Source organism: Strix aluco, chromosome 3 (genome assembly GCF_031877795.1).
Source record: "Strix aluco isolate bStrAlu1 chromosome 3, bStrAlu1.hap1, whole genome shotgun sequence".
NCBI lineage: Eukaryota > Metazoa > Chordata > Aves > Strigiformes > Strigidae > Strix > Strix aluco.
This window is the reverse complement of record NC_133933.1, coordinates 95,903,180-95,928,525: the sequence shown is the minus strand read 5'-3', so window position 1 is coordinate 95,928,525 and position 25,346 is coordinate 95,903,180. Positions and strand designations below refer to the sequence as shown.

Sequence of the window (25,346 nt, the reverse complement as noted above, 5' to 3'; positions counted from 1 at the left end):
ACAAAAATCCATGCATCCACCTAACATTACTAGGCACTTCCTTTTTGATCTGGAAGATTCTTAAAGTCCCCATTGTTTTCTTTTTCTCCTCATACACTCTCAGAATTGAGAAACTTCTGCTTTAAGCCTACAGGAACTAAAAGTGTAAGGCTAAGACGCAGCACACACCATCCAAGTGCCAACCCTGGCATTCCTAACAGTTCAAGTGTCAAGTCTATTAAGAAGTAACTTGGTGAGAACACCTAAAAGAAAACAGATTCTGTGACAACAACTGAATGGTGTAGAGCTTTTATTTATGACATAACAAAGCACTAATCCTGCAAGTTCAAGAGCTCGCCTGAAGCTTGAAGGCAAAGGCCATTTCCATCACCTTCGAATTTATCCAAAACATGACTTCCATACCTAAGAAAATAAGCCTAGCAGAAGTGCCTAAACCCACACGCTACAGTGCCACAGTGGCACAACTTCAAGAGAAAGCTGGTAAGAAGTCCTGTCTAGACATTTATAGCTGAGCTGCCCTCCTGGGTAACTGGCAGATGTTTAATTGAACACCTTGCCACTGAGGAGAGAATAAAATCTAGGCTTTCCATTTCCCAGCTCAACAGCTTAGCATTAGTTAAGGCAATCCCAAAAGATGAGTGCCACCTGCTTCTGCGCCCTCCTTTTAGGAGAGCAGGGACCTCCCTCAGTTATTGGGAAGTTGTGTTACCACACAAGGGATCCAGATGCCTTTCTGCAGCTTTGAGTAAGAAACTGCGTTTCAAATATACCTCTACGTATGTTATCACACAATGGCTTTCACTAGACAGCCCACCACTCAGTGTATTTTTTTTCCTGGATCATCCACTAAGACACCTAAATCTCATATACTGCTCAGTAAACTGAGGATCTGGTAGGATGCTGAACTCTACTTTGGAGACCTCGGTCCCCAATAACACAACACTGAAGTCCTTCAGTGAGACTAGGGCCTGGGTAATGAGGCACAATTTAAACAGTTACAAGGGTTTGTGCTGCCCTTCTGTAGGAAAACCACTATTTTTGTGAAATACATAAGCTCCGAAACAGTTGGCTGCAGCAACCACTTAAGGTTTATTACCCTGTTTCTTCAGAAGTCTGCTAAATGCTTATTTGTACCTGGGAAATACAGCATGTGAAGCTGTCCCAGTATTACAACACCAGAGCCACGACCTCTTTGATTCCTTGGAAAAAGGAATTACAGAAATACACTGAGAACACGTTTTTCATTAGCAGCTCTATTAAGTCAGGACTGGCAGGTATATTACACAGGCCACAACACAACAAATACCCGTACCTGCCCATGCTATTTAAAACCATCCCAGGACTTATTTGCTGCATCTCAAAATTGCCTAAAAACTGTTAATCCTCTTACACTCTTGATATTTCTATGGCAAATTTCACTCTCTGGGGTAGTGAATCATTCCCTGAGTCTAGCTGACTCAAGTCACTGAATTACACCAATTCTGAACGCCCGTGAACTCCGACACTGAGTTATGCAATACTTATGGAACTAGATCAAACAAAAACTACAGGTGAAAACATGGAATATATAAAATATATACATACTTACTGAGAGTAAACCCATGTGTGTAGACAGTCACTTGTGGGACTGAGTTTACTACTAATTACAAAGACCAAAATCTGGCAAACAGAACAAAGATGCTTCAAATTAACTGTGACTGTGCCAATTGATTCAATAGCAAATCTTAAGTTTAAAAACCTGTGACAGAATGTTCTGTAGGACCACAAGAGACTCCTCTTGGCACCTATCTGTAACCAGCAGGCACAAGTAAACTTTGATTCCTCCATTCCCTCTCTCTCTTGTGAGACCCCTCCTGGAGTACTATGTTTCCTCAACATAAGGACATGGACCTGCTTGAGTAGGTCCAGAGGAGGCCACAAAGATGATCAGGGGGCTGGAGCACCTCCCCTGTGAGGACAGGCTGAGAGAGTTGGGGTTGTTCAGCCTGGAGAAGAGAAGGCTCTGGGGAGACCTTATAGCAGCCTTCCAGTACTTAAAGGGGGCCTACAGGAAAGATGGGGAGGGACTTTTTATCAGGGAGTGTAGTGATAGGACTAGGGGTAACAGTTTTAAACTGAAAGAGGGTAGATTTAGATTAGATATAAGGAATAAATTCTTTACCATGAGGGTGGTGAAGCACTGGAACAGGCTGCCCACAGAAGCTGTGGATGCCCCCTCCCTGGAAGTGTTCAGGGCCAGGTTGGACGGGGTTTTGAGCAACCTGCTCTAACAGAAGGTGCCCCTGCCCATGGCAGGGGGGTTGGAACTCGATGATCTTTGGGTCCCTTCCAATCAAAACCATTCCATGATTTAACTTAAATACAAAAAATGTATTTGGTTACTACAGCTTTGCAATTTCACATTCACTGACTGGATAAAAGGACTTATGTTTCAAACTGACACTGCCTGCATCCCTCAAATTTTGATTCTTCTTGGTGCTGACAATGGAGTTTGGGGTGGGGGAGCATGGACAGACACCAACTTAAAAATACCTGACTCTAGGGATTTGCCACAAGGCTTTAGATGTACCAAGCAATCCATCTAGAATGGGAATACCTGACTGGACTATCACTAAGCTAACAGTCATCTAAGACTTTGATAATTCAATCAACAGCACCCGCCAAGGTCTGCAATTTTTTTTAAGGAGCTTTTGTTACAAAGTTATCCAGTGCTAGTTCTTGTACCACAGACACTGTTTTATCAGGCAATGATAATAAGAGGTTCTTGAATGGTAAAGCAAATATCTCATGTCGTTCAACTCTCGGCCTTTGTTCCTCCAGATGATGTGCCCTGTCTGATCCAAAAGAACCCAATCTGTAAAAATTTCCAATCCCCTGAAAAGAAATACTGTTTTTCAGAAGTATGAGATGACATACTGAGCAAGTCAGTGAAGGTACAGCGGTTATCAGAATAATTTAATAGTGGCTAATCTAATGATGTTCCCAGCTGATATGCCAGTTAGGAAATTGGGAGAAGACTGGCAGCTCTGTATGTATTCATGCCCTCCCTTAGTAAACCAGAAAACTTAACATTTGCAGCTCTGCAGAGGTGACTTTGCAATCAAGTCTCATGGTCTAGAAGCACCTCCCCCCTGCAATCATCTAAGAAAACCTCTAATTTCTACCCATGTCTTTTGAAGCATCAGACATGGAAGGCTCGCTGGTGAAGTATTCAGAGACTGTAGAGAGATGCCTCTCTTGCATACATGGCTCATATGACTTATTCTTTGGTTTGAGACAAACCGATTGCCAGATTCCCAATTTCCCTCACCTCACACAGCAAGTAGACTTTCTCACATTCATTTCTCGCATGAAGCACAGATTACTAGCTGATGAGATCTTCTGATTATCTACACATTTCTCTGACTCCAAAGATCTTAAAAATGTATGTGATCTCTGTTGTGTTGCACCCTTGAAATAAGTATGTCAGTCTGAAAGATTAGGGGTTGCCTAATATCACAGGCATCTGTAATTTAGATTGATAGCTCTTAAACGGACTTGTCTTACAAAGAGCAGATGAGCTCAGCCTCTTCTGAGTTTAAATTCCATGAAAACTATCATACATCCATCGTAAGTAGTAGTGGAAAGGCAACCTAACCATGCAATGAGAACATATACCTCAATTGGTAACAGTGAATAGCACTGAGTAACAAAGATCTGTACTCATAGCTCCAAGATGATTGTCTCGGATCCTTCCTAAGTTCAGTTACAGAAATCAGTCCATCCAGAGGGAACAATACTGAACCTAGGTAAGTGCTGAAGGAGTCTAAGCTGCTCTCTCTCCCATTAAGCTTGGGAGAATTTTCTCAGAGACTTTACGAACTGTACCGTACACAGCACATCTCAAAATCTTTCTTTATGTTCAGAGTGACCTTCCTGGCTTGATTTCATTTCTAATGCCCTTTTTTTTTTTTTTTTTTTTTATGAATACATCTACAGCAGGTCTGTTCTTCAGATCATCTTCTTTATGCTGGTCTCCAAGACTGCCATTCCACTATGGCTGAAGGCTGGATGAAGCCCGTTTGCCTACTCTCAGCATTCTCAATGATTCTTCATATCCTACAAAGACTTCTGTGATTTTCTCCAGGAGACAAAGTCTGAATTGCACAACACATCATTACCTTTTTGAGGAAAAAGATATGTACAAAGACCCACTTAATATCAAGAAACAGATGGAAATACCTGTTGCATCCATCTTCCAGAAGAATTACTTCAGTGCACAACAGACCAAATTTTAAACCTGCATGTGGAGGAGCTCTACACAGAAAGTCTGACAGTATTCAGTCCAATGGGCCAAGGCGTCATACAACAGCTGCCTTGTGACTCCTGAAGAGCTTTAGCCAGATTAAGAATCAGTAATGCAAATATAAACCAAGTTCCACCTTGGTTCCACAGGCAGGAAACAGAGCACTGAAGGAAGGTCTCTGTCACCCTCTTACACATAATCTCTGACAATGCAAACTAACACTCCAATTTCATGCGGATGAAGCATATAGAAAGATGGCACTATGAAATACAGCCAAAGAAACAACTTTTTACATTTATAGATTTAATCTTTGCCCCACTAAACTGAATAGGAATTTCTCTTGACCTCACTGGATGCAGAATCTTGCCCTATACACAAATGCATGCTTCAAGATGGCCTACATAAGTATGTTCCAAAAGCAAGAAGTTTAGGTTGCTTTGGCATATCTACATAAAGCACAATAATTACCATGTTGAAGTAAGACCGGATTTTGACCCCTCTTGCCAAATCCCAAACTATGACATTTCCATCGTGTCCAGCAGAGAAGAGAACTCTTGGATCAAATGGATGAGGTTCAAGTACAAACACTTCATCTTCATGTCCCTGAAATTAAAGATACAGCAAGATGAACAAGAGGATTGTCTCAAATATTTACCCAGGAATTCACTATAAACTAGCAACTGCAACTCTGTGAAAGTGTCCAGCAAAGAACTACTTTGACCACACATTTCTTTTTTTGTAGCAGTGTATTATACTCTTCTCTTTACAGTTGCAATTTTAGCTTCCTAAGTAGTATGTCAGGTACGCTACCTTCACAACGGTATGACCCAATACATTTGCCATGATTTTAAAAGGTTACAGTCCACAATGTTCAGTACTTTTGGTCTTAATGTTCCACAGATTTCAATTTGTTTAGACAGAATGTTAGGAATTTAATTTCGATCCATAAAAAAAAAAATCAATTCTATAACTGAAAGTTCGAGAACATCTCCAAAATTAATATAAATTTTAAAGCTTTGCATGAAATATTTCCAACTCTAACAGAGCATCTAGTTACCTAGAGCTACCTATTTTCTCAGTTAAAAAAAAAGTATCAGACATTAGTAAAAATGTTATTTGATTTATTCTAGATAGAAGACTATTTTTCGTACTCATGGAATGATTAGGTTGCAGAAGTGTCTCTGTTTAAACAGGGCAAATTTACCCATTAATGGTATTTCAAAACTTTTGTCACATTAAATAAAGGTAAAAATAAACAACTGTTTCCTTCTCTCCTTCAAGAAAGCACTTTAGGGAAAAAAAAAAAGAGTCCAAAATTAGTTTCAGACATCTTGAACAGCAACGGTTATTTGCAACTTTAAAGCCGTATTTTCTAATAAACAGCTGACAGACATGCCTATTACACTTCAATTATCTGGAAACATTTGTTAAGGCAGTTTTCAGACAGAAAAAAACACCTAAGGAAGAATTTTGATGATGTATACGTAAGTTTTGCATTCAGGATTGATAAATCAAGATGGAACAGCTTACCATGAGAATATGAATGAGTTGGCCAGTGAAAGAATTCCAAACTTTTAGAGTCATGTTATTTACTGCAGTTATAACCGAGTTGTCATGGCGGTCCCATGCCACCATGGTCACTTTTAGCTTTGTGATTTTATCTTCAACTCCTTGTAAACTTTGTCTAAAACAAAAGAGCAAAAAGTTTCAAAGCAAATCCTAGTTTGCCAAAACATTATGTCCGTAACAAGTGAAAATACTTCTCTATTTTGCTTTATTAAAAATAGAAGCACTACTTCTTCAAGAAACTGGAGAAATGAAAGATGTTTTCCATTACGTAGCACATACAACCACAAAAGAATTCTAGATGCTTAATCAATGGCTACAGGGTCCTCTTAATATCTTAAAGAATATGTTGATCTGTTTTTCTAGAAAATGTCCTCTGACACCTGACTTAACTCAATTCAATTTGATAGCTACAGTACTTGTAACATTAGAAGAGCAAAAATCCAAACTAGTCACCAGTGAACAGTAATCTGTCCTGGAGAATATTTGTAGTAAGTAGTTATAAATATGGAAAGAAGTATTCTGATACCCTTAAATGAGTTAAATTCTCAGACTATATTTAGTACTATACCACCATCCTTATATCACTTTACTATCAGTAGTAATGGCACTTAATCTTGCCTGGTTTTTGTTTTTATCACTATGAAAACCAAACACTAGCCACCTATAATATAATCTACCAGAATACTCCAAAATCACTTTTTTGTCAGTGTGGTTTAAAGATGAGTCACCATTAAATTCTCTATCGCATTAATTTCTGGGAAAACGTCAACCAAATGCAACAATAGCATGTTACCACCAAGGAGGCAGACAAAATACAGAATCTTCCGTACAGTAAGCACTACAATACATTACACAATAGTATATATTGTTCAACTCAATAACAGAAAAATGTAGTTATAGCCAGATTCCTTTCTAGATTCAATGCAGAACCCAGGAGGCTTTATAAGCTGAATTCACTCCTTCCTGTCAGTGCAGCAATTTAATTTTCTTTGACAAAATCGTGCTTGTGCAGAAAAGATCAAATTTGGAGCCGCACTTATCCCTCTAGTCAAAAGGACAAAACAGAATTCAGCTAAATGTGCTTTACTGAAATAAGCTGTTCAGTTTCTCAAAGAAATTCAGCATTTGTGACCACAATGATAGAAGAATCCATTCCTATTTTTCTCCGTATCAGTTAAAACTAAGAATTTTTACAGGCTGCATTTTCAAGAGAATCTCAGTCTGTTCTCAAAGTACCAGTGTTTTATACACTCTTGTCCAACAGTTTTATGTTCATGCCTTGTTGCATCTGCCCATAACTAACAATATACTCTCTCAACTAAACATCTGACTAAATTATAGCTTATTTAGCCTTCTCTTCCATCCCCCTCTTGGTCTTTCAGACATCTTTCCACAGGATTACTGCTGAAACAATTTTAATTTTTTTTTCCTATTAAGTATCATCCTTCAAAACACTCTGTATGATCAGTAAGAGGAAAAAGGTTTACCCATAAAACCCATTATAAATCTTTTTAATATATGTCAGTTGGAAAACATCTCCTCCATGCCAAAATAAAAGGGTGCAAGTCACAATTCCTACTAAGTCATCCTCCATCTTCAAGCCTCTTTTGTTGCTTGTTCTAGTGTTTCCCTACACTAGAAATACCTAAATTCTCAGATTGTTTTAACAAATTAGAACCCATTACAGAGCAAGAGATTCATTTGCTCTGGTATGTGGTATGAAAGAACCCAATACCGCTTTTCTGGGCATGCGGATTCCACAATGTCTTTAAGCATTACTAAAATGCAAGTAGTCTCAAGAACAGATATGACCTGGTTTTCTTGCTTGAGAAATAAATACCTATGTAAAAAGCCATATAAATTTGACTTTTAAGGGGTCTTGAGTATCCTTTATGCTTTTAATCTAATCAAAATACTAGTGGAGCTATTATCAGGACAAGCTAAGTTTCTACAGCTGAATATGTAGTCAAATATTTGTTTCCACTGGACTTCAAAAGCTAGACAAACATATTATGCATTTAAGCAATTTAAGCAGTAATAATTTAAGGCGGCCTTCCCCCCCCCCCTTTTTTCCCCCCATTTTGTTTTGGTTTTTTTTTTAAATTAGTCAGCAAATGATATTAACGGCCTTCAAGTATCTATCTGATAGCAGAACCTTTTACATCACTTACCCTGCTGGGCGAGTAGCCATATCTAACAAAATGCTTTTCCATTCCCTTCGCTTGAATTGCCAGATCCGTGCTGTTCCATCACGGCTTCCACTCACGAATCTAACAAAAGGGGAAAAAAGTTACTCAGAGATCAAAGGCAGATCTATACAGAAAAGACAGCTGAAAACTGAAGTTCCAGAATTTGGAACTCAAAAAAGGAAGTTGTAAGAAGTCCAAACAGTGTTAGAATGCTGTACAACGGGTTTGAGGTGAAAAACACTCCCCACACCAGTACAAAAACTAAGGCCTGCAAAAAGTGGAACCTGCTTCCCTATCCCGACACCCTTCCAAAATAACTGTACTTTGACTTTTGGCTCACCTTGCTATTTATGACACTGCTCTGGCACAAGGACACCATAACCCAACAAGCACTCTAAGAAACTGACCCTACCATACCAGGTAATGCTAAGAAAAAAATGTAAAGGCTAAAAATAGCCGAATAGCCAGGAGAGCACTGCAAGCAGAAGTACAGACATGACTTAGGACAAAACCTACTCCTAATAAGCTAGCACAGTATGTTGTCCAAGTATTATGATGCTTATCTGAAGAAGCGTTTCCCAGCTTGAGTTTCTCCCCCAACTTTTTCTTCCCCCTTTTTGGGGTGGAGGGATAGGAGAAAAAGGTGGGTGGAGCACAATGAAGCTTTGTTTACAACTATTTTATCGTAATAAAAGTGTACATTAGAACATCAATTAAATGACATGTTAGAAACTTCAAAAACTGAACTGTTTTCTTTAGTATCTTTCACATTGAACATCCAGAACTTAAAAGTAAAACATCAAAAAACATTAGGCTAAACAAAATATTGTTAAGATCTAGTTTGATAGTTTTCCTGTATCCAGCACTTAAGTAAAAAAAGGTTACTTTAAATATTTATCTATTTAAATATATCTAAAAAATAATGTATGTTATATGTGAATATATATATACACACAAATATATTTCTCAAGAAGAAATCTTAAGGAGTATAAAATTACTTGATTTTGGCAAATTCAAAATACTTTAATCATTCATTACAATAAAAACAACTGTAAAATTGAAGGAGTATTATTAAAACAAAACTGTGAGAATCCAGTAGTTACAGATGATTTTACTAGATGAACCTCAAAACAGAAAGCAATTTTTTTTTTAAAATAATATCAGAAACTGATATTTACAAATGTCCACAAGGTAAAAAAAACTTCCGAATAAATAAATTAATAAATTGTGTGCTTACCTGCTACTACTATTAGAAAACTGAATGCTGTCAACTTTGTCCTATATAAAAAAGAGTAGAAGAAAAAAAATTATTCCAAATTATGCAAATTATTTTAATCAAACACATGTAATTTAAAAAAAAAGTATTTACAGTATGAAACTCCAGCTCTGATATCTTCTCTGGCTGACCTGATCCAAAGAAATAAACCCTAATGATGTGATCTGTACTCCCAGTGGCCAAAAACATTCCACCTGAGAAAAACAGACAGATAAGACAATCTAATGTTATTACAGTATTTTCAAACACTTGTAACATCAAATACTTCAATTTATAGCTGTATCTCATTTCAGCTATGCCTGCAACTGACCTTTAAGTAAAAACAAGATTTAGAAACTCAAAAGTTTAACTGGAGCTGAATTACCCCACATTTGCTGTCAGATAAATATGCATCTGCAGACTTATCTGAAGGACTAGCTAACTACAGTAATTTGTCTGCAACTAAGCCCCTTAGAAGCCTCAAGCTTAACAAAAATTGAATGGAACTAGAGCTCCAGTACACTTTCTGAAAATAAGTTTCTGTCATTTTGTATTTTATCCAATTATTTATGCGGCACTCTTCAACTGTCAACTCTAGAATCAATGAAATTCAGACCATGAGAACCCGGTAATCAACACCTTCTTGTCCCAATCCCTATAAATTCCATCTCAGATAAAGCCAACTCTCAGAATCACTCTGAGAAAAAGGTATACATCACGTTTTAAAAGACCTGCAGTCACAAGAGACTTACTTTCAACATTTTATATTTAACTGTTTTCAACAATTTCCATATCACCAAGCATTTATGAATAGATTCTGAATTTCTGTTTAAAATGTTGTTCTAATAGTTACTTTAACTCAATTCCATCTTATTAACAAGAAATATGCTACAGTAACCGTATTATAATTCCATTTTACTCTGCAAATGACTTCTTATATTGATACAAGTGAAAAAAAGAAAAAAGTCTCTTACCAGCACTAAAAGAAGAACAGATCATTTGGACTCCGGGCCGAGGACGTTCTGTAAACTTTGTTGGCCTTGGACTACAAATAAAGAAACAGACAAATAATTTCCTAATAGGGCTTCAAAAAGTAAGTCAGCATCTTAGAAATAAAGCACAGAAGGACAAAATTAAGTATGAAGGAACAGATGGCTGCCCATCTATAAACAATTTTGTGTGACTATGCTTCATGATCTGATCTTTAGGAAACTAAGACATCCAGATGGACTAAGTAATCCATGTATCAAGGAGAGTTGTATCACAACTTAAATCCCATTCCTCTCTCCTCTCTAATATTGCTATATAAAACACTCTCCTCCTTAAGTCACCAGCAAAGCACAACAAAAGACACCAGAGCCAGCTGCTCATGATGTTCACTTTTAAACTACTGGGTGTACTGGAACTCTGGTTTTCTCCTGCAGCACACAGCTGCTTTTACAAGAGAGAAACAGAGCTTGGTGCTCTTTATAGATAAGGATACAAAAGAAATTTAAATAAATTTGTAGTTTTTCACAGTATTAGAATATACCAGTTTCTTCAGAGGACATATATTCTTTGTGAGCTAGTTTCAAATAGTGCCCAAATAACATAAGGACAATGGCTAGAAGTTTGTAAGGAATTTTACTTTATGGCCTGCGCTTTCTTTTAGGCATTTCAGAACCTGATGTGCAAGCAGAACTAAAGCTTCAATGGATTTGGCAGTTTAAGAGTGTATAAAACCAAAACAAATCAGATCTGCTTCTTCAATCATTACTTCAAGTCTGTTCACGCACTGCAGCAACCTCAAATCAGTAGGTGGTCTTGCATAGTATGCCATCTGCAATCTTCACTCAAAAGAATAAACTTACTAGAGAACAGCAGCATTACACCCACAAGTGTCATCACTAAAGATCTGTTTTAACATAAAAGAATGCATATTCATAACTTATCCAAAATTTTCTCTTTTAAAAGCAAAATGGTCCATATAATTCATTTCAGCTGAAGGCAGATGCATAAGAGACGTTTCTCCACTCATTAGCTATTCCTATCTCAAAGAAAGTAGTAAGCATTAAACCTTAGTGGTACCTACGCATAAAACAAAGTAATAAACACCAGGAATACCAGGTAAAATCTGTCTCCAAACTGTCCCTTCAGTATAGGCCATTTCTGTGAACTTCCCTCTAGGAGTTTTAAGGTAACTCCCTGCAGACTCATGACAAGAAAACTTCACAACAAGATACACTAAACAAGACAAAGATCTATTCTACAAAACAGTTGAAACCCTTCTTAACTGAGATACTAACATAAAAAGAACTGTCAGATGATTCAATATGCAGCTTACATAACTTGGAGCAAGTGTAAATAGATAAATAGGCTGCTGTTTTCTTCCACTGTGGTTTGTGAACTCTGCCTTTGGAGTTAGGACAGCTGCAAAATAGAGCAAGTATGAACTTATGTTCTAGTTTGGATAACCAAGTTAAATTCTCCAACTTATGTCTCTCTAATGTGTGTTATTTTAGGCATTAAGAGACAAAAGATTATAGCATTCTTTTAGAACAGAGCAGACTGTGGTCTTTGGAAAATGAGTTGGGCACTCAGTATTTTTGGGAAGCAAGGGTAGGGGGCAAAAGTATAATTTCTTGCAACATACAGAAACCAAGCTAATTGTTTCACTTTACAGACATTCTCAATCCAATTATTAAGTGGCTGGAAGGCACACAGATAACTTCACAAATATTTCACAGAGAGAGAAAAGCCCTGGAAAACCATTTTCCTCCTGGACGAGACCTGTAGTAAGTTCAACACAAATCCAGAAATGAGAGGGACTGAAGTAAAAAAATAACCTGCACTCAAAACAGCAGACAAAGAAACAATATGGCGTATGTGCCTCAGCTAAGGGACACACTCACCCATATAAATGCCTCAAGTTCGTCTTCTTCAAAATGCAGCCACAGTGCAGGAATGGTTACCTAATTCAAGACCTCACTGTGGGCATGTAGTGGCTCAAGGAAGATTTCTTTCCAGAAAACAAATGTGGGAACACATTTCCAGAAAACAAATTAAAGTCTCTGTTTGCAAGCTAACGAACAAGGTTCAGCATACCTGAATTCTGGTGTATGACCAGCCCCTTTAACACCAAGTGCCTTCTGCTTAAGAAAGCAGATGGGAAGTATCACACCACGCTGATGACAATTGAGAAACCAACGTCTTGTCCAAAATAGGAACATCAAAATCATCAGCATGTGTTTTTCCTAAGTTTTTTTCCTCTTTTTAAAATTATGGGGGAAAAAATAGAAAAGAAGAAAAGCAGTATAGTAAGCTCCTCTACCCAAATCTGTGAGACAGTTCTGCTGCCTTGTTCATACGGTCTGCCAGTAACAGACTAACACTGGAAACTTGTGATCCAAACAGGTGGCAGAAGAATAACAAGAAAACTCAGCATCTTTGTCAGTACATATGCAAATATTTTGCAGTGCAACTATTTTAACTCTGCTGCACTGACCAGTTGTAATAATTCTCCCTTAAACTTGAGACAGATTATTCTTCAATTTCTGAAGACCTAAGGCTGATTTTCTCTCTTCTCCCTTCTGTCAACTTATACAGGATCTGTCTTTTGTGTTTTCTATCACCATCCAGAATAGTAACAGGACACTAAATAGGGGGAGTCTTGACTACCTAAATTTTTAATTGTTTTCCCATCTTGTTTGGGACAATTCCTTGCCTTCCTTACCGGCAGCAACAACCAACTTTCCTGTTCTCTATTTGGAAACCAAATTCATCTACCTGGAACATTACTGCTTTTAGGCATGCAGGGTTAACTGGCTGGTCAGAAATCTCTTCACTGAAAGAAGAGCACACAGAAGGCTCTGTAAATACTGAAGAACACGCACCCACACTAGACACAGAAGCACATGAGCAAGGCTAATCATTCTCCTTTGAACAACATGAGAATTTTGTGGTCAGCCGTGCCAATGTCTGTGCTTCATCCTATGGCATCAAACCTACTGTAATGTGTTCTTCTGCAGTTTATCAAAACAGAGCTCTGTCACCAAGCACCTCCCATCTGGGCCATATGTGTAACCTAGATACTGAACATGCCTCAATTAATAAGGTTACCAAAAAACTGGAAGACCAACACAGGAAGCCTCTAATTTCAGAGATACAATCAATACTGCAGCAGAGCTGCCGGCAAAGCTGAATACAAAGATTTTTGTGATCTAAGAATGAAACAAAATTAACATTTGCAGAGATAAAAAAAACAGAAAACAGAACTGGGATAGGGCACTAGACATTAGGAGGCTTAAAAGATGTCAAAGTCCATTTTAATGGCAAATGCTACAGTTTTCAAGGTAGTGAGTTTTCCAGTTTTTCATGCTATGTTGAGATAAGTAATTGCTCTATAATATTTTGATCTCATAAGTGGGGAATAAAGAACAATTCTGATTTTCCTTATTTCCTGAAGAAGCTGACAGGGAAAGATTCCCTTCAGAGAGAGCTCTTCTCAGGAGGGACTAAGTCCAATTTTCAGTTAAAGACAGGGAATTGATCCAGTAGACTTAACTGAAAGAGTTTTTCAGCACAATCAAGAACAAAACTCACTATTTTTAAATTCAAGAGCACACAACACAGTAGTGTATCCAAACACTGCCCTTCCTATATTTCATGGAAAAGTTCAGCAAAGTACTGCTAGCACTGCCAATCATCTTGAAACTACAATCAACCACATGATCATCATGAGGCTGCCCAACAGCTCATAATCTTAACTTACGCCCAGATGATTCAAGTAGTGCTGAGTATAAAAAGCAGGGGCGGGGGGTGGGGGGGGTGATGTGCATCTCTCTCTCCCCCCACCAGTCCCCATTTCAACTATTGGACGATTTAGTAACACACTTTCATCACTGACGGCAATTGTATTCTTGAAGGATAGGCTGCAGTCAAGCTCAGCACGAGCACGACATCAAGTTCTGACTTAAGCATGTGACGGCACCCTTCACCTGTACTATTCAGATCTTTTGGTCTCGCTTGAAAGCCCCCTTTTCTCCTTTCTGGGGTGGGAGTGGTGCTGGGACTGAGATACAGGACAGCAAGCTCAGAACCTGAATAACTGTAGTTCAAAAAAAAAAAAAAAAATCTTAATTTTCTCTGCCAGCTTTCCTCCTTTTTAGAGATACTGAACAGAAGCCTGTATTTTTTACTATAGCGATAAAAGGAAGGACAAGCTTCCTACCTCACCAGTTATTCTCTCTTCCAGATGGCTTACACATCATGTTTTTAAAAAAATAACCTCAAGAAGGGCCTTATGAAAAAAATTGACAGAAACCTTTCTTTCCTTTGATGCTATTATATTGCTGGCACTTAATTTCCCCCAGCACATTACTGAAGGGATGTGGAGGGAATCTGCCATGTTTTCACAGTTCTGGAAGTAGATCCAGATCTAAAGGTCTAAGGAAGTGCAATTGCTTCATCAAAAACTGTTATGACAACATACACCCATTACTGACATGCACTGTCCACACAATGCAGCTTCCTTGTGGAAAATTACACTGGACTTTCAGTTTCACAGTATAATTTATTTTGGTTTAGTGAAATAAGCAGGACAACCGCAGTTAGAAAAGTTTACAGGTTAGCACATTAAGTAAAACTTCCTGTAACTAACAAATTCCCCTGAGCTAGTAAGCTGTTCAATTCAGGAAGAGCTACATTAAGACTTTTCTGGGTGTCCAACTATTTCAATAGCTTAAATGACATACAGTTATGTCCCAGTCCCAAAAGATGTATCTGTTTCTTATTTAGATGTTACCATATCTTTATCAAGTTTTAGCTTGGATCAAAAAGTATCATTACTTCAAATACATAACAGCTCTACTAAGTTCAAACAAAGATCTAAAACCAGTATACTGCCTCCAAAGTAGCCAAAACTGGATGTGTAAAAGCAGAAAAAGCACAGAGTGATGCCTTTTATTACCCTCATATAATGCATAATACTCTGTGGCAAGGAGTTCAATAACTTAACTGCATGTTTTGCAAAGAACTATCTCCTTCCAATTTGGAACTGACTACCTTCACTTGATACCCTCCAGTACAGTAAGGGCCAACAAGCAATGACTCATTATATACCCTCCTCTAGACACTGATGACTGTACATGCCTCATCTTCATGCATTCATCTTTTTCCAGACTGAAGAAACACAGCTTAAAGGGTTCCTCCGTCTTCTCAAACACAATGTATAAAATACTTCCAAGAACAGAAGGTAAGGATGGTACAAATTCCAGTCTCAAAGTTTACTCTGCACACCGTGGTTATGCAACATGAGCCACTGGCATGGCTTGGGTTACCAGATCACTTCCTTGCTGTGCTGCATGAGACAGCTCAACTAATCTGTTTTCTCTGTAACACTGTCTGATCACATCTGCTGTGACTACTTATACATGAAAGCATTACTCAAAAATCTTTTGTTCCTTTAATATTTGCTGAGTGCATCCCACTGAAAATTTTTATTCTACATTTACATATCACCATGGAAGGGAATTAGTTGAGAATCCCCTACCATACCTGATGCCAACTTTCTCACTCCCTAAGTTTTACCTGAAAACAAATCCCATCCAACTCCATAATTCATCCAAACATTCACGATTTCTGAATGTTCATCTCTCAGCTCATATAGTATAACCCACTAAACTCTCATGGATTCTGTGTTCTCTAATGACAGAGTTGTTTCAAAATTCAATTCCACAGACTCAAACTCTACTTAGGAAAAGGAGAAAAAAGAATGAAAGGAAAAAAGTAAGAGAGAAATGTGGGCTCAAAAGGTTTACAAATCAGGCAGATTAAGATTTCGTCTTGTCAACAAGAGCTCAGACTTAAGAGACCTTAAGAAAAATAACATGGTAGCAACTCCTCTCCCTTTGCACATTAAAAAGAAGCACGTTAGCCGTCTCCTCCTCTCCTCAATAAGAATGAGAGTCTTTGATTACAGCATGTACCAGGCAGCAGAGGATTAACAGCCTGAAAATCAGCTTCATCTACAGTATCAAAAAAAGAGCCAAAACACCCACTGAACATCAAAATAGTTAAGGTCCAGACAACTAGAGAAGTACCTAGGCAAATGTATCTACAAGCCCTGCATAACCTTGGCAAACTGCAAAAAAGATTCTAACAGCAAATACCAAAACTACAAGAAAACGGAACCTACCTGCTAGGAGAATATATCCGTAAGAACACATCCCATCCCCAAAGCTAAATCACTAATGATTACTAAAACAACTATTTTGAATTTTAAGCTACAGGTGTTTTGTAATAAAGGAAAAGGAGCAAGAAGCATCTGAAAGTCACTACAAGTTAATTTTAAAAACGAGCTCTATTTGAGGGTCCTGACTACATTTTGAGTATCGTACATTGTGAAGGCAGAAACTTCAGGCTCAACTTCAGCCTCCAATATACAGCTGCCAAAGAATTCTGCCTCCTGCCATGCTACAGTAAAGACCAACTATGAAAAATTAATATAGATAAGGAAAGAAAGAACAAATATCAAAAATACCCCACCCTAATTTATACTAGAACATTACAGTCTCCTAAAAAAAATCTGGATTTTCATGTCTAAATTGTAATCATTTTATCAACATAAATTTCATTTAGTTTGGGATTAAGAGATGAGAACAGAATCAAAAAGCACCAACTCTGACATCATATAACAAAAAAATTCATTAGACTTTTTTACTAAATTAACACAGATACAGCAAAACTGGGTATGCAGTTACTTGCTTCACTCCACAAAATGTTATACTATCAACTTAAACCTTAAAAGGTAAGCAAGCTATAGCTACATCAGAAATAGATCATACACAGTGAACCAGCCAGTGACAAGTTTTGTTTTAGTCAAATTTTTCTCCAACATTTGTACATCATTCTTAATTACAAAAAAAGAAATAGCAACAAATAAAATGGCAACTAACTTTATTTTAAGGGTGCCAGCATCCCACAGCCAAAAGCATATTGTTCCATCTGCCCCGGTTGAAGATAAGTATCTCTTTGAGCCACTGCACAGTGGAGAGAACTGGGAGGAAGGGGGTGGGGGGAGAAAAAAGAAAAGGTCTCCTGTTAATCTGTTCCAGATGTGCTAAGAAGTTCCTCAAGTCATTGACTTCTCACCAAAAAAAAAAAAAAAAAAAAAAAATCAAGTATCAAACCATATTTAAGGAAAGTAAGTTGCAATGAACACCAAAATAACATGATGCTGCTCAGAGTCACTCTCTTCCTTCGGAACAACCCTTCTGGGTTACTTGCCAAAGCACTCTGGGTTCTCCCTCCCCACAACCCAAGTTGTGCAACAGCATGCAACTCTAAACAGAAACAATCAAAAGTATTCAGCAGCGACTGCAGTTCGTACTCAATGTACCTGCCCTCAGAATCACAGCCTGCAAAGCAATGACACTTCAAAACAGAACTGCACACATGCATCATGCAATTTTTTCGAACAAGGATTATGTCTGGCATTTTTCAAGGGTCAGGCATTTTGACAATAAACACATGCTATTTCTTAATGTGTACCGTGGAAATTCCTTCTCACTTCACAGCTTAGTTGCCAGGCACATGTTTTTATTACACAGACCATTCTCAGGTGGTTCCTTTTTCGGTCAAATGATGCATTTTATTGCTCAGGTGAGTTCACAAAGCAAAAACCTACCTGCAACGATGTTATAGATGCACTGTGGCCCTGCAGAACTGCTAAGGGTGCACAAGTTCGAAGGCACCAAACTCTGATCATTTTATCACAGCTTCCAGCAGCTATCATGGTGTTTTCATAGTTCACTGCCATATCAGATATTTCAGCTGCATGCCCTCTCAGGGTAGCCAACAACCTTCCATCATCTGTTGCCCAGATTTTTACAAGGCAATCATCTGATCCCTAGAAGTAAGGCAGAAATCATTTCAACCATTAGCTGTTTTGATGTTACAGTTAACTAACATAATGAACTGAAACACAGAACTAGTGGCATACATATTTCCCCCCCAAGCTTTTAGCAGTTTTCCACACTGCATTCAAAACACAAGATTACATTAATTCTCAACAGTATATACAAAGCATGATGCTTTTATAATACAGATCACAAATCTTACAGCAAGTTGGATTTATGCTCTTCAGTAAGACACTTTTTCCAAAACTCCAGCAAACTGAAGCAGCTGTTGCAATACATTAAAATGAAAGTTTACATTAAACATGAAAATGAATTATGAATTGGTACCATGTTTGTCATTTAGCATTATACCCACGTATGTTCCTTATATTCCTAGTTTCATCCTCATGCCCTACCAGCATTAGCAGTACACTTCCCACAGTAACAATGAGGTAAAGAGCCTGTATGAACAGCTAGTCCACTATTAAGTCAAAGTACTATAAACCCGTTTTGATATTCACATTAACAAACACTGAAATGACTACCCTTTCTCGACAAACTTCAGAGGCTTCATCTACCTCTTCATACTTAACACACATTTTGCTGGTCTTCCCACATCACTGTAACATCTGCTTGCCTGCATACAACAAATTCACAGCCCTAGCAAAAATTTGAGAACTCAGCCCTTCATTTTTCATTGCATTCCTGCACCTCGCTCAACACAATGACATTTGAACACTGCACAGAGACACTAACAGAGGAGACCTGCTGTTAACATTTCATTCATTTGCTCAGGTTCCGAAGCAATACAAAGCTGGGTGTTGGGTTTTAACATCTAGAGCCACTGATTTGCTACTGGACACACACAGGTGCAATGTTACAATGTAACACCATCATTATAAAATGTCACTAGGGTTTTTCCTCTTCCATCTACTTACAGTACCTCTGCAGAAGTTTATCCACTATTTATTCTTTAAAGAAGTCAGAACGCAGGGCAATACTACCGCCCACCTTTCATAAAAAAGGTATCCAAAGTACAGGGACCAACAGCCAGATTTTTAAAAGACTGCTAAGCGTTCAGTGAACGTAAGCATCTAACGACCAAAAGTCTCAAAAAATATTTAGAGGTTTCTGATGCTATTTTCAACATTAAAACTTTTGTAAACACAGAAATTACATGTATTTTCCTTCCTTAATACACTCTTCAGTCTACATGCACGTAACTATAGAAATCCCACACTGTCACAGTTCAACTCAGGTACTGTTCTGGGCAGCCCCATATCGGGAAGCTCTCACCGACACAGCCACCTGGTGTGATGTAGAGCTGTCCCGCAAACACTCCAGAAAACGCTTTCAAAAGCAACCCAGACACATCCTGCAGTTATTGGAATGCATAAAAGCATTTGGAAAGCTTTATTTTTGCCATTTTTTAATAAATACTGACTAGCCTGTTTACATTACATTCATGCTGATGGATAGACAATTTATTTCCCCTTATTTCCTTAACTTTTTTTGTCATTACTAAAAAACATAAATTCAGTTTTCTACTTGAAAATGTAGCTAAATTTTACTCATTGTAGTGGTTCAGATTCAAAACTACTATCTGAGAGAAGGAAAACAGCATACCTGCAGTTACCTAACAATTACACATCCATTCTCACTCGTAGCAATACCCTGCAAAACAGAAAACTTTCTCAGCCTACTGTTTGTTTAGTGTACAAGAAGTTGTTTCTGGCTCGCAGGCAGTTATCCACAGCAGCTTCTCTCTTCCTGTATTATTTATATCAATTCAGACAAGACATGTATCTCTTAACACAACGAGATACAACTACAGCCCCAGTTTCTGAAACAGTAAAAAGAATACTGATTGTATCTAGGTACACAGAGAACGCATTTTTCTACAGATGACAAATACAGGTTGCTTCCCTACAGAAGGTCTTTATCTCTAGCATCAGCAAAAAGCCTACTCTGGAGCATTAGTGGCATTTTAACCCAGCAGAATGTTTTGCAGGGGGACTCCAGAAATGCAAAATCGAGATAATTTAAAACTTTACTGTGTATGTGATTTCTGGAATACCTTGGTAGGTAATCTGATTTACCAGCTGTCATGCTTCTACTTTTCCTCAGGTGGACATAACTTTAAGGGCATGACTTTCCTTTCTTCCCAGCTCTCCACAGGTGCACCCATGAATGCAGAGATGTGGGCAAGACAACTTCTCCCACATCTCTGCCCTAGTCATTATCAGCATAAACTTCTGAGCCTCCAATTAAGGTTGTTAAACAAATTCTGTGCCACTGCATGTTCCTTCTAAACAACTACTTCCGTTAAGAGAACATCCCTCTTTCCTCACAGAAAAGTACAGTGTGAGACTTCAGATTTCTCTTTGGTCCTCCAAGGGTGCTGATGCTAAGCAATCAGCATTATAGAAGAACACCGCTCTGAACAGTTAACCTCAACACTCAACCAAGGACAGCTGCTTTGTGACATCTTGGTTAGTAACTGCAAGCAACAGCCAGTTTCTACTTCTAAAAACTTTTCCTAAGAGAGACTGTAGCAGGAACGTGTCTATTTGACAACGGAGATAAGGGAAGCTTGTCAATAATTACATTTTCTGCTTCTTGGGTAAGGAGAGCAATGGTACAGGCTATACTATTTCTACTTTTACATAAAACTTCCATGCTGAGATTCTGGGGTACACATCTGCCTTATCTAACTGCTAGACCGCTACAGTGCCAGCCCAGGGAAAACAACCACAGTCTGCAGAGCTGAACAGCAAGGGACAGACAGAATCACAGAATCACTGAGGTGGGAAGGGACCTCTGGGGATTGCCTAGTCCAACCCCCCCTGCTCAAGTAGGGTTACCTACAGCAGGTTGCCCATGATGATGAATTGACCATTCCTGATTTTGTTATCTTCTGCACATCCTCTGAAGATACCCACTGACCCATCACTCAGATCCTTAAAGAAAATGTTAAAGAAGTACTGGGCTCAGTACCAAACCCTGTGGTAGACCCATAGTGACTGGCCTCCAGCTGGACCTCATGCGGCTGATCACAATCCTTCAAACCTGGTGGTTCAGGCCATTTTCAATCTCACTGTCCACTTATGTAGCCTGTACCTCATCAATTTGTCAGCAAGGATGCTATGGGAGACGGTGTTGAATGCCTCACTACAGTCAGGAAAAACAACATTCACTACTGTTCCTCATCCAACTCAGTGATTTCATCATATAAGGTTATCAAGTTGGACAGGAATTATTTTCCCCTTCATACATCTATGTTGATCACCTTCTTATTGTCAATATGTTTGGAGATGGCTTTCAGGAGGATTTGCTTCATCACCTTCTCGGGTGACTGAGATGAAGATGAATGGTCTGTAGTTCCCTGGAACCACCTTCCTGTCCTTCTTGAAGGCAGGAGTGACACTTGCTCTCTTCCAGTCCTCAGGAACCTCTCCTGATTATCACAGCCTTTCAAAGATAATTGGGAGTGGCCTTAAAGTCACTGGCCAGTGCCCTCAGCATCAAGTCCCATGGATTTGTGTATGACCAGCTCATTTAAACGTTCCCTAGCCTGATCCCCCTCCACCAAGTCATCATCTTCCTTGCTCCAGACTTTCCCTCTGGTCTCAAGGATTTGGGATTCCTGAAGACACATCTGGCCACTTGTTGTGATTTAAACCTGACTAGCAGCCAAACACCAAGCAGCTGCTCACTTACCCTCCCCCACCCCTAGGGAATGGGTGAGAGTTGAAGGGGTAAGAGTAAGGACACTTATATGTTGAGAAAAAAGCAATTTAATAATTGAAATAAAATAATAATAATAGTAATAATAGAAAATACAAATGAGTAATGCACAATGTGATTGCTCACCACCCGCTGACCGATGCCTAGCCCGTTCCAGGCTAGTGATCCCAGAAATCCACAATCCTGGAAACCAGAGATAAGATCAACCCTTATCTATATACTGAGTATATAGATATATACTGAGCATTACGCTAGATGATATGGAATATTCCACCAGCCAATACGGGTCCATTGTTTTGGCTATGTTCCCCCACACCTTCTTGTGTACCTGCACACTAGCAGGACACGGGAAGCTGAAAAGTCCTTGATTTCTTAGCAACAGCTAAAAACATCAGTACATCAACATTCTTCTCATACCAAATCCCATACTGAATCTAAACCACAGCACTATTCTAGCTACTAAAAAGGAGAGGGGAAAAAAAAAAAATTCGCTCTATCCCAGCCGAAACCAGGACACCACTAAAGACTGGGGCAAAGATGACATCAAGCATCCCGTCTTTTTCCGTGTCCTCTGTCACCAGGTCTCCTGTCTCATGCATTAGCAGGCCCCTTTTCCCTAGACTGCCCTTTGCTGCTGATACATTTGAAGGAGTCACTCTTGTTGCTCTTCACATCCCTTGCCAGATTCAACTCCAGGCTCTCTTCAGCTTTCTTAACCGAACTTTCAGAGAATGGCTCTGTATTTCTCTCAAGTCATCTCTCCCTGCTTCCACCTCTTGCATGCTTCCTTTTTGTGTTTGAGTTTTGTCAGGAACTCCTTGCTCATCCACTCTAGCCTCCTGCCACCTTTGCTTGCTTTCCTGTTCATCAGGATGGACCATTCTTCAGACTGGAACAGGTGACCCTTAAAAAACAGCCAGCTCTCCTGGACTCCTCCTCTCTCCCATGGGATTCTTCCAAGCAGGCCCTCAGACAGGACAAAACCTGCTTCTCTGAAGTCCAGGACTGTGATCCTGCTTTTTGCCTTGGTCTCTCCTCACAGGATCCTGAACTTCATCACCTCCTGCTCACTGCAGTCAAGACCGCCCCTGACCTTCACAACCCCAAACAGTTCTTCACTGTTTGTATCTATCAGATCCAGCAGAATGACTTTTGTTGTCAGCTCCTCAATGACCTGAGCCAGGACACCGTCATCAGTGTACTAGTGTAGAAACTTCCTGGATTGCCTCACACTGCTATGTTCCCCCTCTAGCAGATACCAGGGTGGTTCAAGTCAACCAGGAGGCCAGGTGAAGCTTCTTCCCATCGTCCGAAGGCGGCCTCATCTCTTCTTCCTGATCAGGCAGCCTGTAGCAGACACCCACCCCAATGTCATCCACACTGGTCGGCCCCCTAACTCGCACCCATGAGCTCTCAGCTGGCTAATCACCTCTCCCCAGGCAGAGCTTCAGGCATTCCTGCCACAGTCTCACATGAAGGGCAACTCCCACTCCTTGCCATCCCGGACTGTCCTTTCTGAAGAGCCTGTGTCCATCCACAGCAGCACCCCAGTCCTGGGAGCTAGCCAACCACACCCTACCTTGTTGGTCCCAATGAGATCGCAGCCTTGCAACTACACCCACAATTGCAATTCCTCCTGCTTTTCTCCATAGCATGTTAGTGCACAGGCACTTCGGATGGGCACCTAGTCAGGCTGATTTCTTAAAGCATGAAAGCTTTCCCCATAATGCACTTCTTGATCTGTGTGCATACACTTGGGGTGGGCCCCCTTCAGCCCTTCTTATTGTTTTCAGGGTTTCTTCCATCAACACCACCCCACAACCTTTGCTTACCTACCTGGTCCACCACTTCCTCACGTCACTGTGGTTTGTTGAGAAAGATGCTTTTGCCCCGTATTTGCCTCTTACTCTCTTTTTCACGTGTCTCAGTATCCATAACGAAAAGCTTTCTCTCCCCTGCACACTTTCAGCACCTCCAAAAGTTAGAAGTCGCCAAAGCCCTTGATAAAGTTGTTCTAATGGAAAGTTACACTCTTAATGCAGTTGTAATAGGATCCAAAGAAAAAAAGTACCCCACAGACAAAACTGTACAATAATCAAACAACCCCTTTGCTTTTACACTGGAAGTTCTATACCTCAAGCCTGCTAGAGCACCTTACTAACAGGCACCATTTTCCAAAGCTTTGGACAGTGCCACAAATCTTTTCTGAGCACTAATCTTCAAATTCTCCAATATCCCTAGGGTTTATCATTAAAAAAAAAAATCAGAGCAGTCTAGCAGCAAATATAACACAAATTCTGTCATTTCTCTTAATTTCATCTAAGCTAGAACTCTGGTAGTCATTTTACCCATAACACAGCAATGTAAGTATATATTAATCCAATTATTTGGCATTGTGATGGTTTAGCCCCTGCTGGGGTCTGAGACCACGCGGCCGCTGCCCCTCCCCCACAAAGGGAGTGAAATACAAAGCCCCGAGACTGAGATAAGGAAAGGTTTAATACAGCAGTGCAACAGCAACGCAGCAAACAACAACAATAACAATAACAGTAATAACAATGAACAGAGCAAAATCTCTACCAATACAGCAGTGATAACAGAGCCAATCCCACAGTACACGACTGTCCCGCCACCAAGATGTGATGTCAGCATGGTATCTGAATAACCCGGCTAGAGCTCCCCCCCACTGCTGGGGAAACTTAACCCTATCCTGGCTAAACCAGGACAGGCATGAACCTCAAGAGTCCTTCTGAATTACCTCAGAACTTCAAACTGTATCCTTACAAACTGTAACAAGCGTTTGCAGTCTTTGCTCTTTGTTGCCCCACCATATTAGACTGTATGAATATGAAAACCAAGTACTCAATAGTCTAACTCCTGTTACTTTTCTCTCAAAATCTTTATCAAACTCTCGAAATGACCATTTCCTTCTAGATCACTGACTTTTTTTGATTCAGAACCACTGAACTAAGACTCAATAAATGAACCTACTATGTATTTTATTCTACCTTTATTGCTACTTTTAGCTCAGCTCAAATACCTGTATGAAAAGAAATTAAAAGAAAACCTTCAGGAATAGCTTTTAATTAATAGGTAGAACTCGGGACCTCCCATTAATATACTTACCTACCCAGAACTTCTACAAGAAAGAAGATGTGAGGACCTCTTAAATTTAGTTGTTTAACTGAATTTAAAGGTAGTTGTTAGCATTTAATGCTTTTGAAAAGGCTCCAAATCTCACTCATATTGAATACCTTGAAAGTGACACACAGTGTTATTTGTTTTTAAAAAAAGTTTAAATTATTGGCTTAGTCACAAAATGTTTGTGACAACCATATACACACAGGCTAGTTTCACTTATAGCTTGATTTATTCACTTCTACTAAGCTGCTGAGAGGCTAAAGAGAAGGAAAAAGAAAGAGGAA

The 25,346-nt window shown here is 39.2% G+C and overlaps 1 protein-coding gene across 5 annotated transcripts in view; it reads right to left on the bottom strand.

The window, feature by feature from the left end:
* Positions 1–25,346, bottom strand: part of PHIP (PHIP subunit of CUL4-Ring ligase complex) — a 118,859-nt gene that overhangs the window by 65,838 nt on the left and 27,675 nt on the right. For 4 of the 5 annotated variants that reach the window (XM_074819715.1, XM_074819716.1, XM_074819717.1 and 1 more), the window contains exons 8-15: positions 17,964–18,185; positions 17,233–17,333; positions 10,273–10,343; positions 9,413–9,513; positions 9,281–9,321; positions 8,026–8,124; positions 5,816–5,969; positions 4,754–4,888 (exon numbers count right to left, since the gene is read on the bottom strand). In XM_074819715.1, coding sequence (XP_074675816.1) covers positions 4,754–4,888; positions 5,816–5,969; positions 8,026–8,124; positions 9,281–9,321; positions 9,413–9,513; positions 10,273–10,343; positions 17,233–17,333; positions 17,964–18,185 — 924 coding nt within the window. Of the gene's footprint in view, positions 1–4,753; positions 4,889–5,815; positions 5,970–8,025; positions 8,125–9,280; positions 9,322–9,412; positions 9,514–10,272; positions 10,344–17,232; positions 17,334–17,963; positions 18,186–25,346 lie in introns of those variants that run through there. The other variant, XM_074819719.1, reaches the window with a different exon arrangement.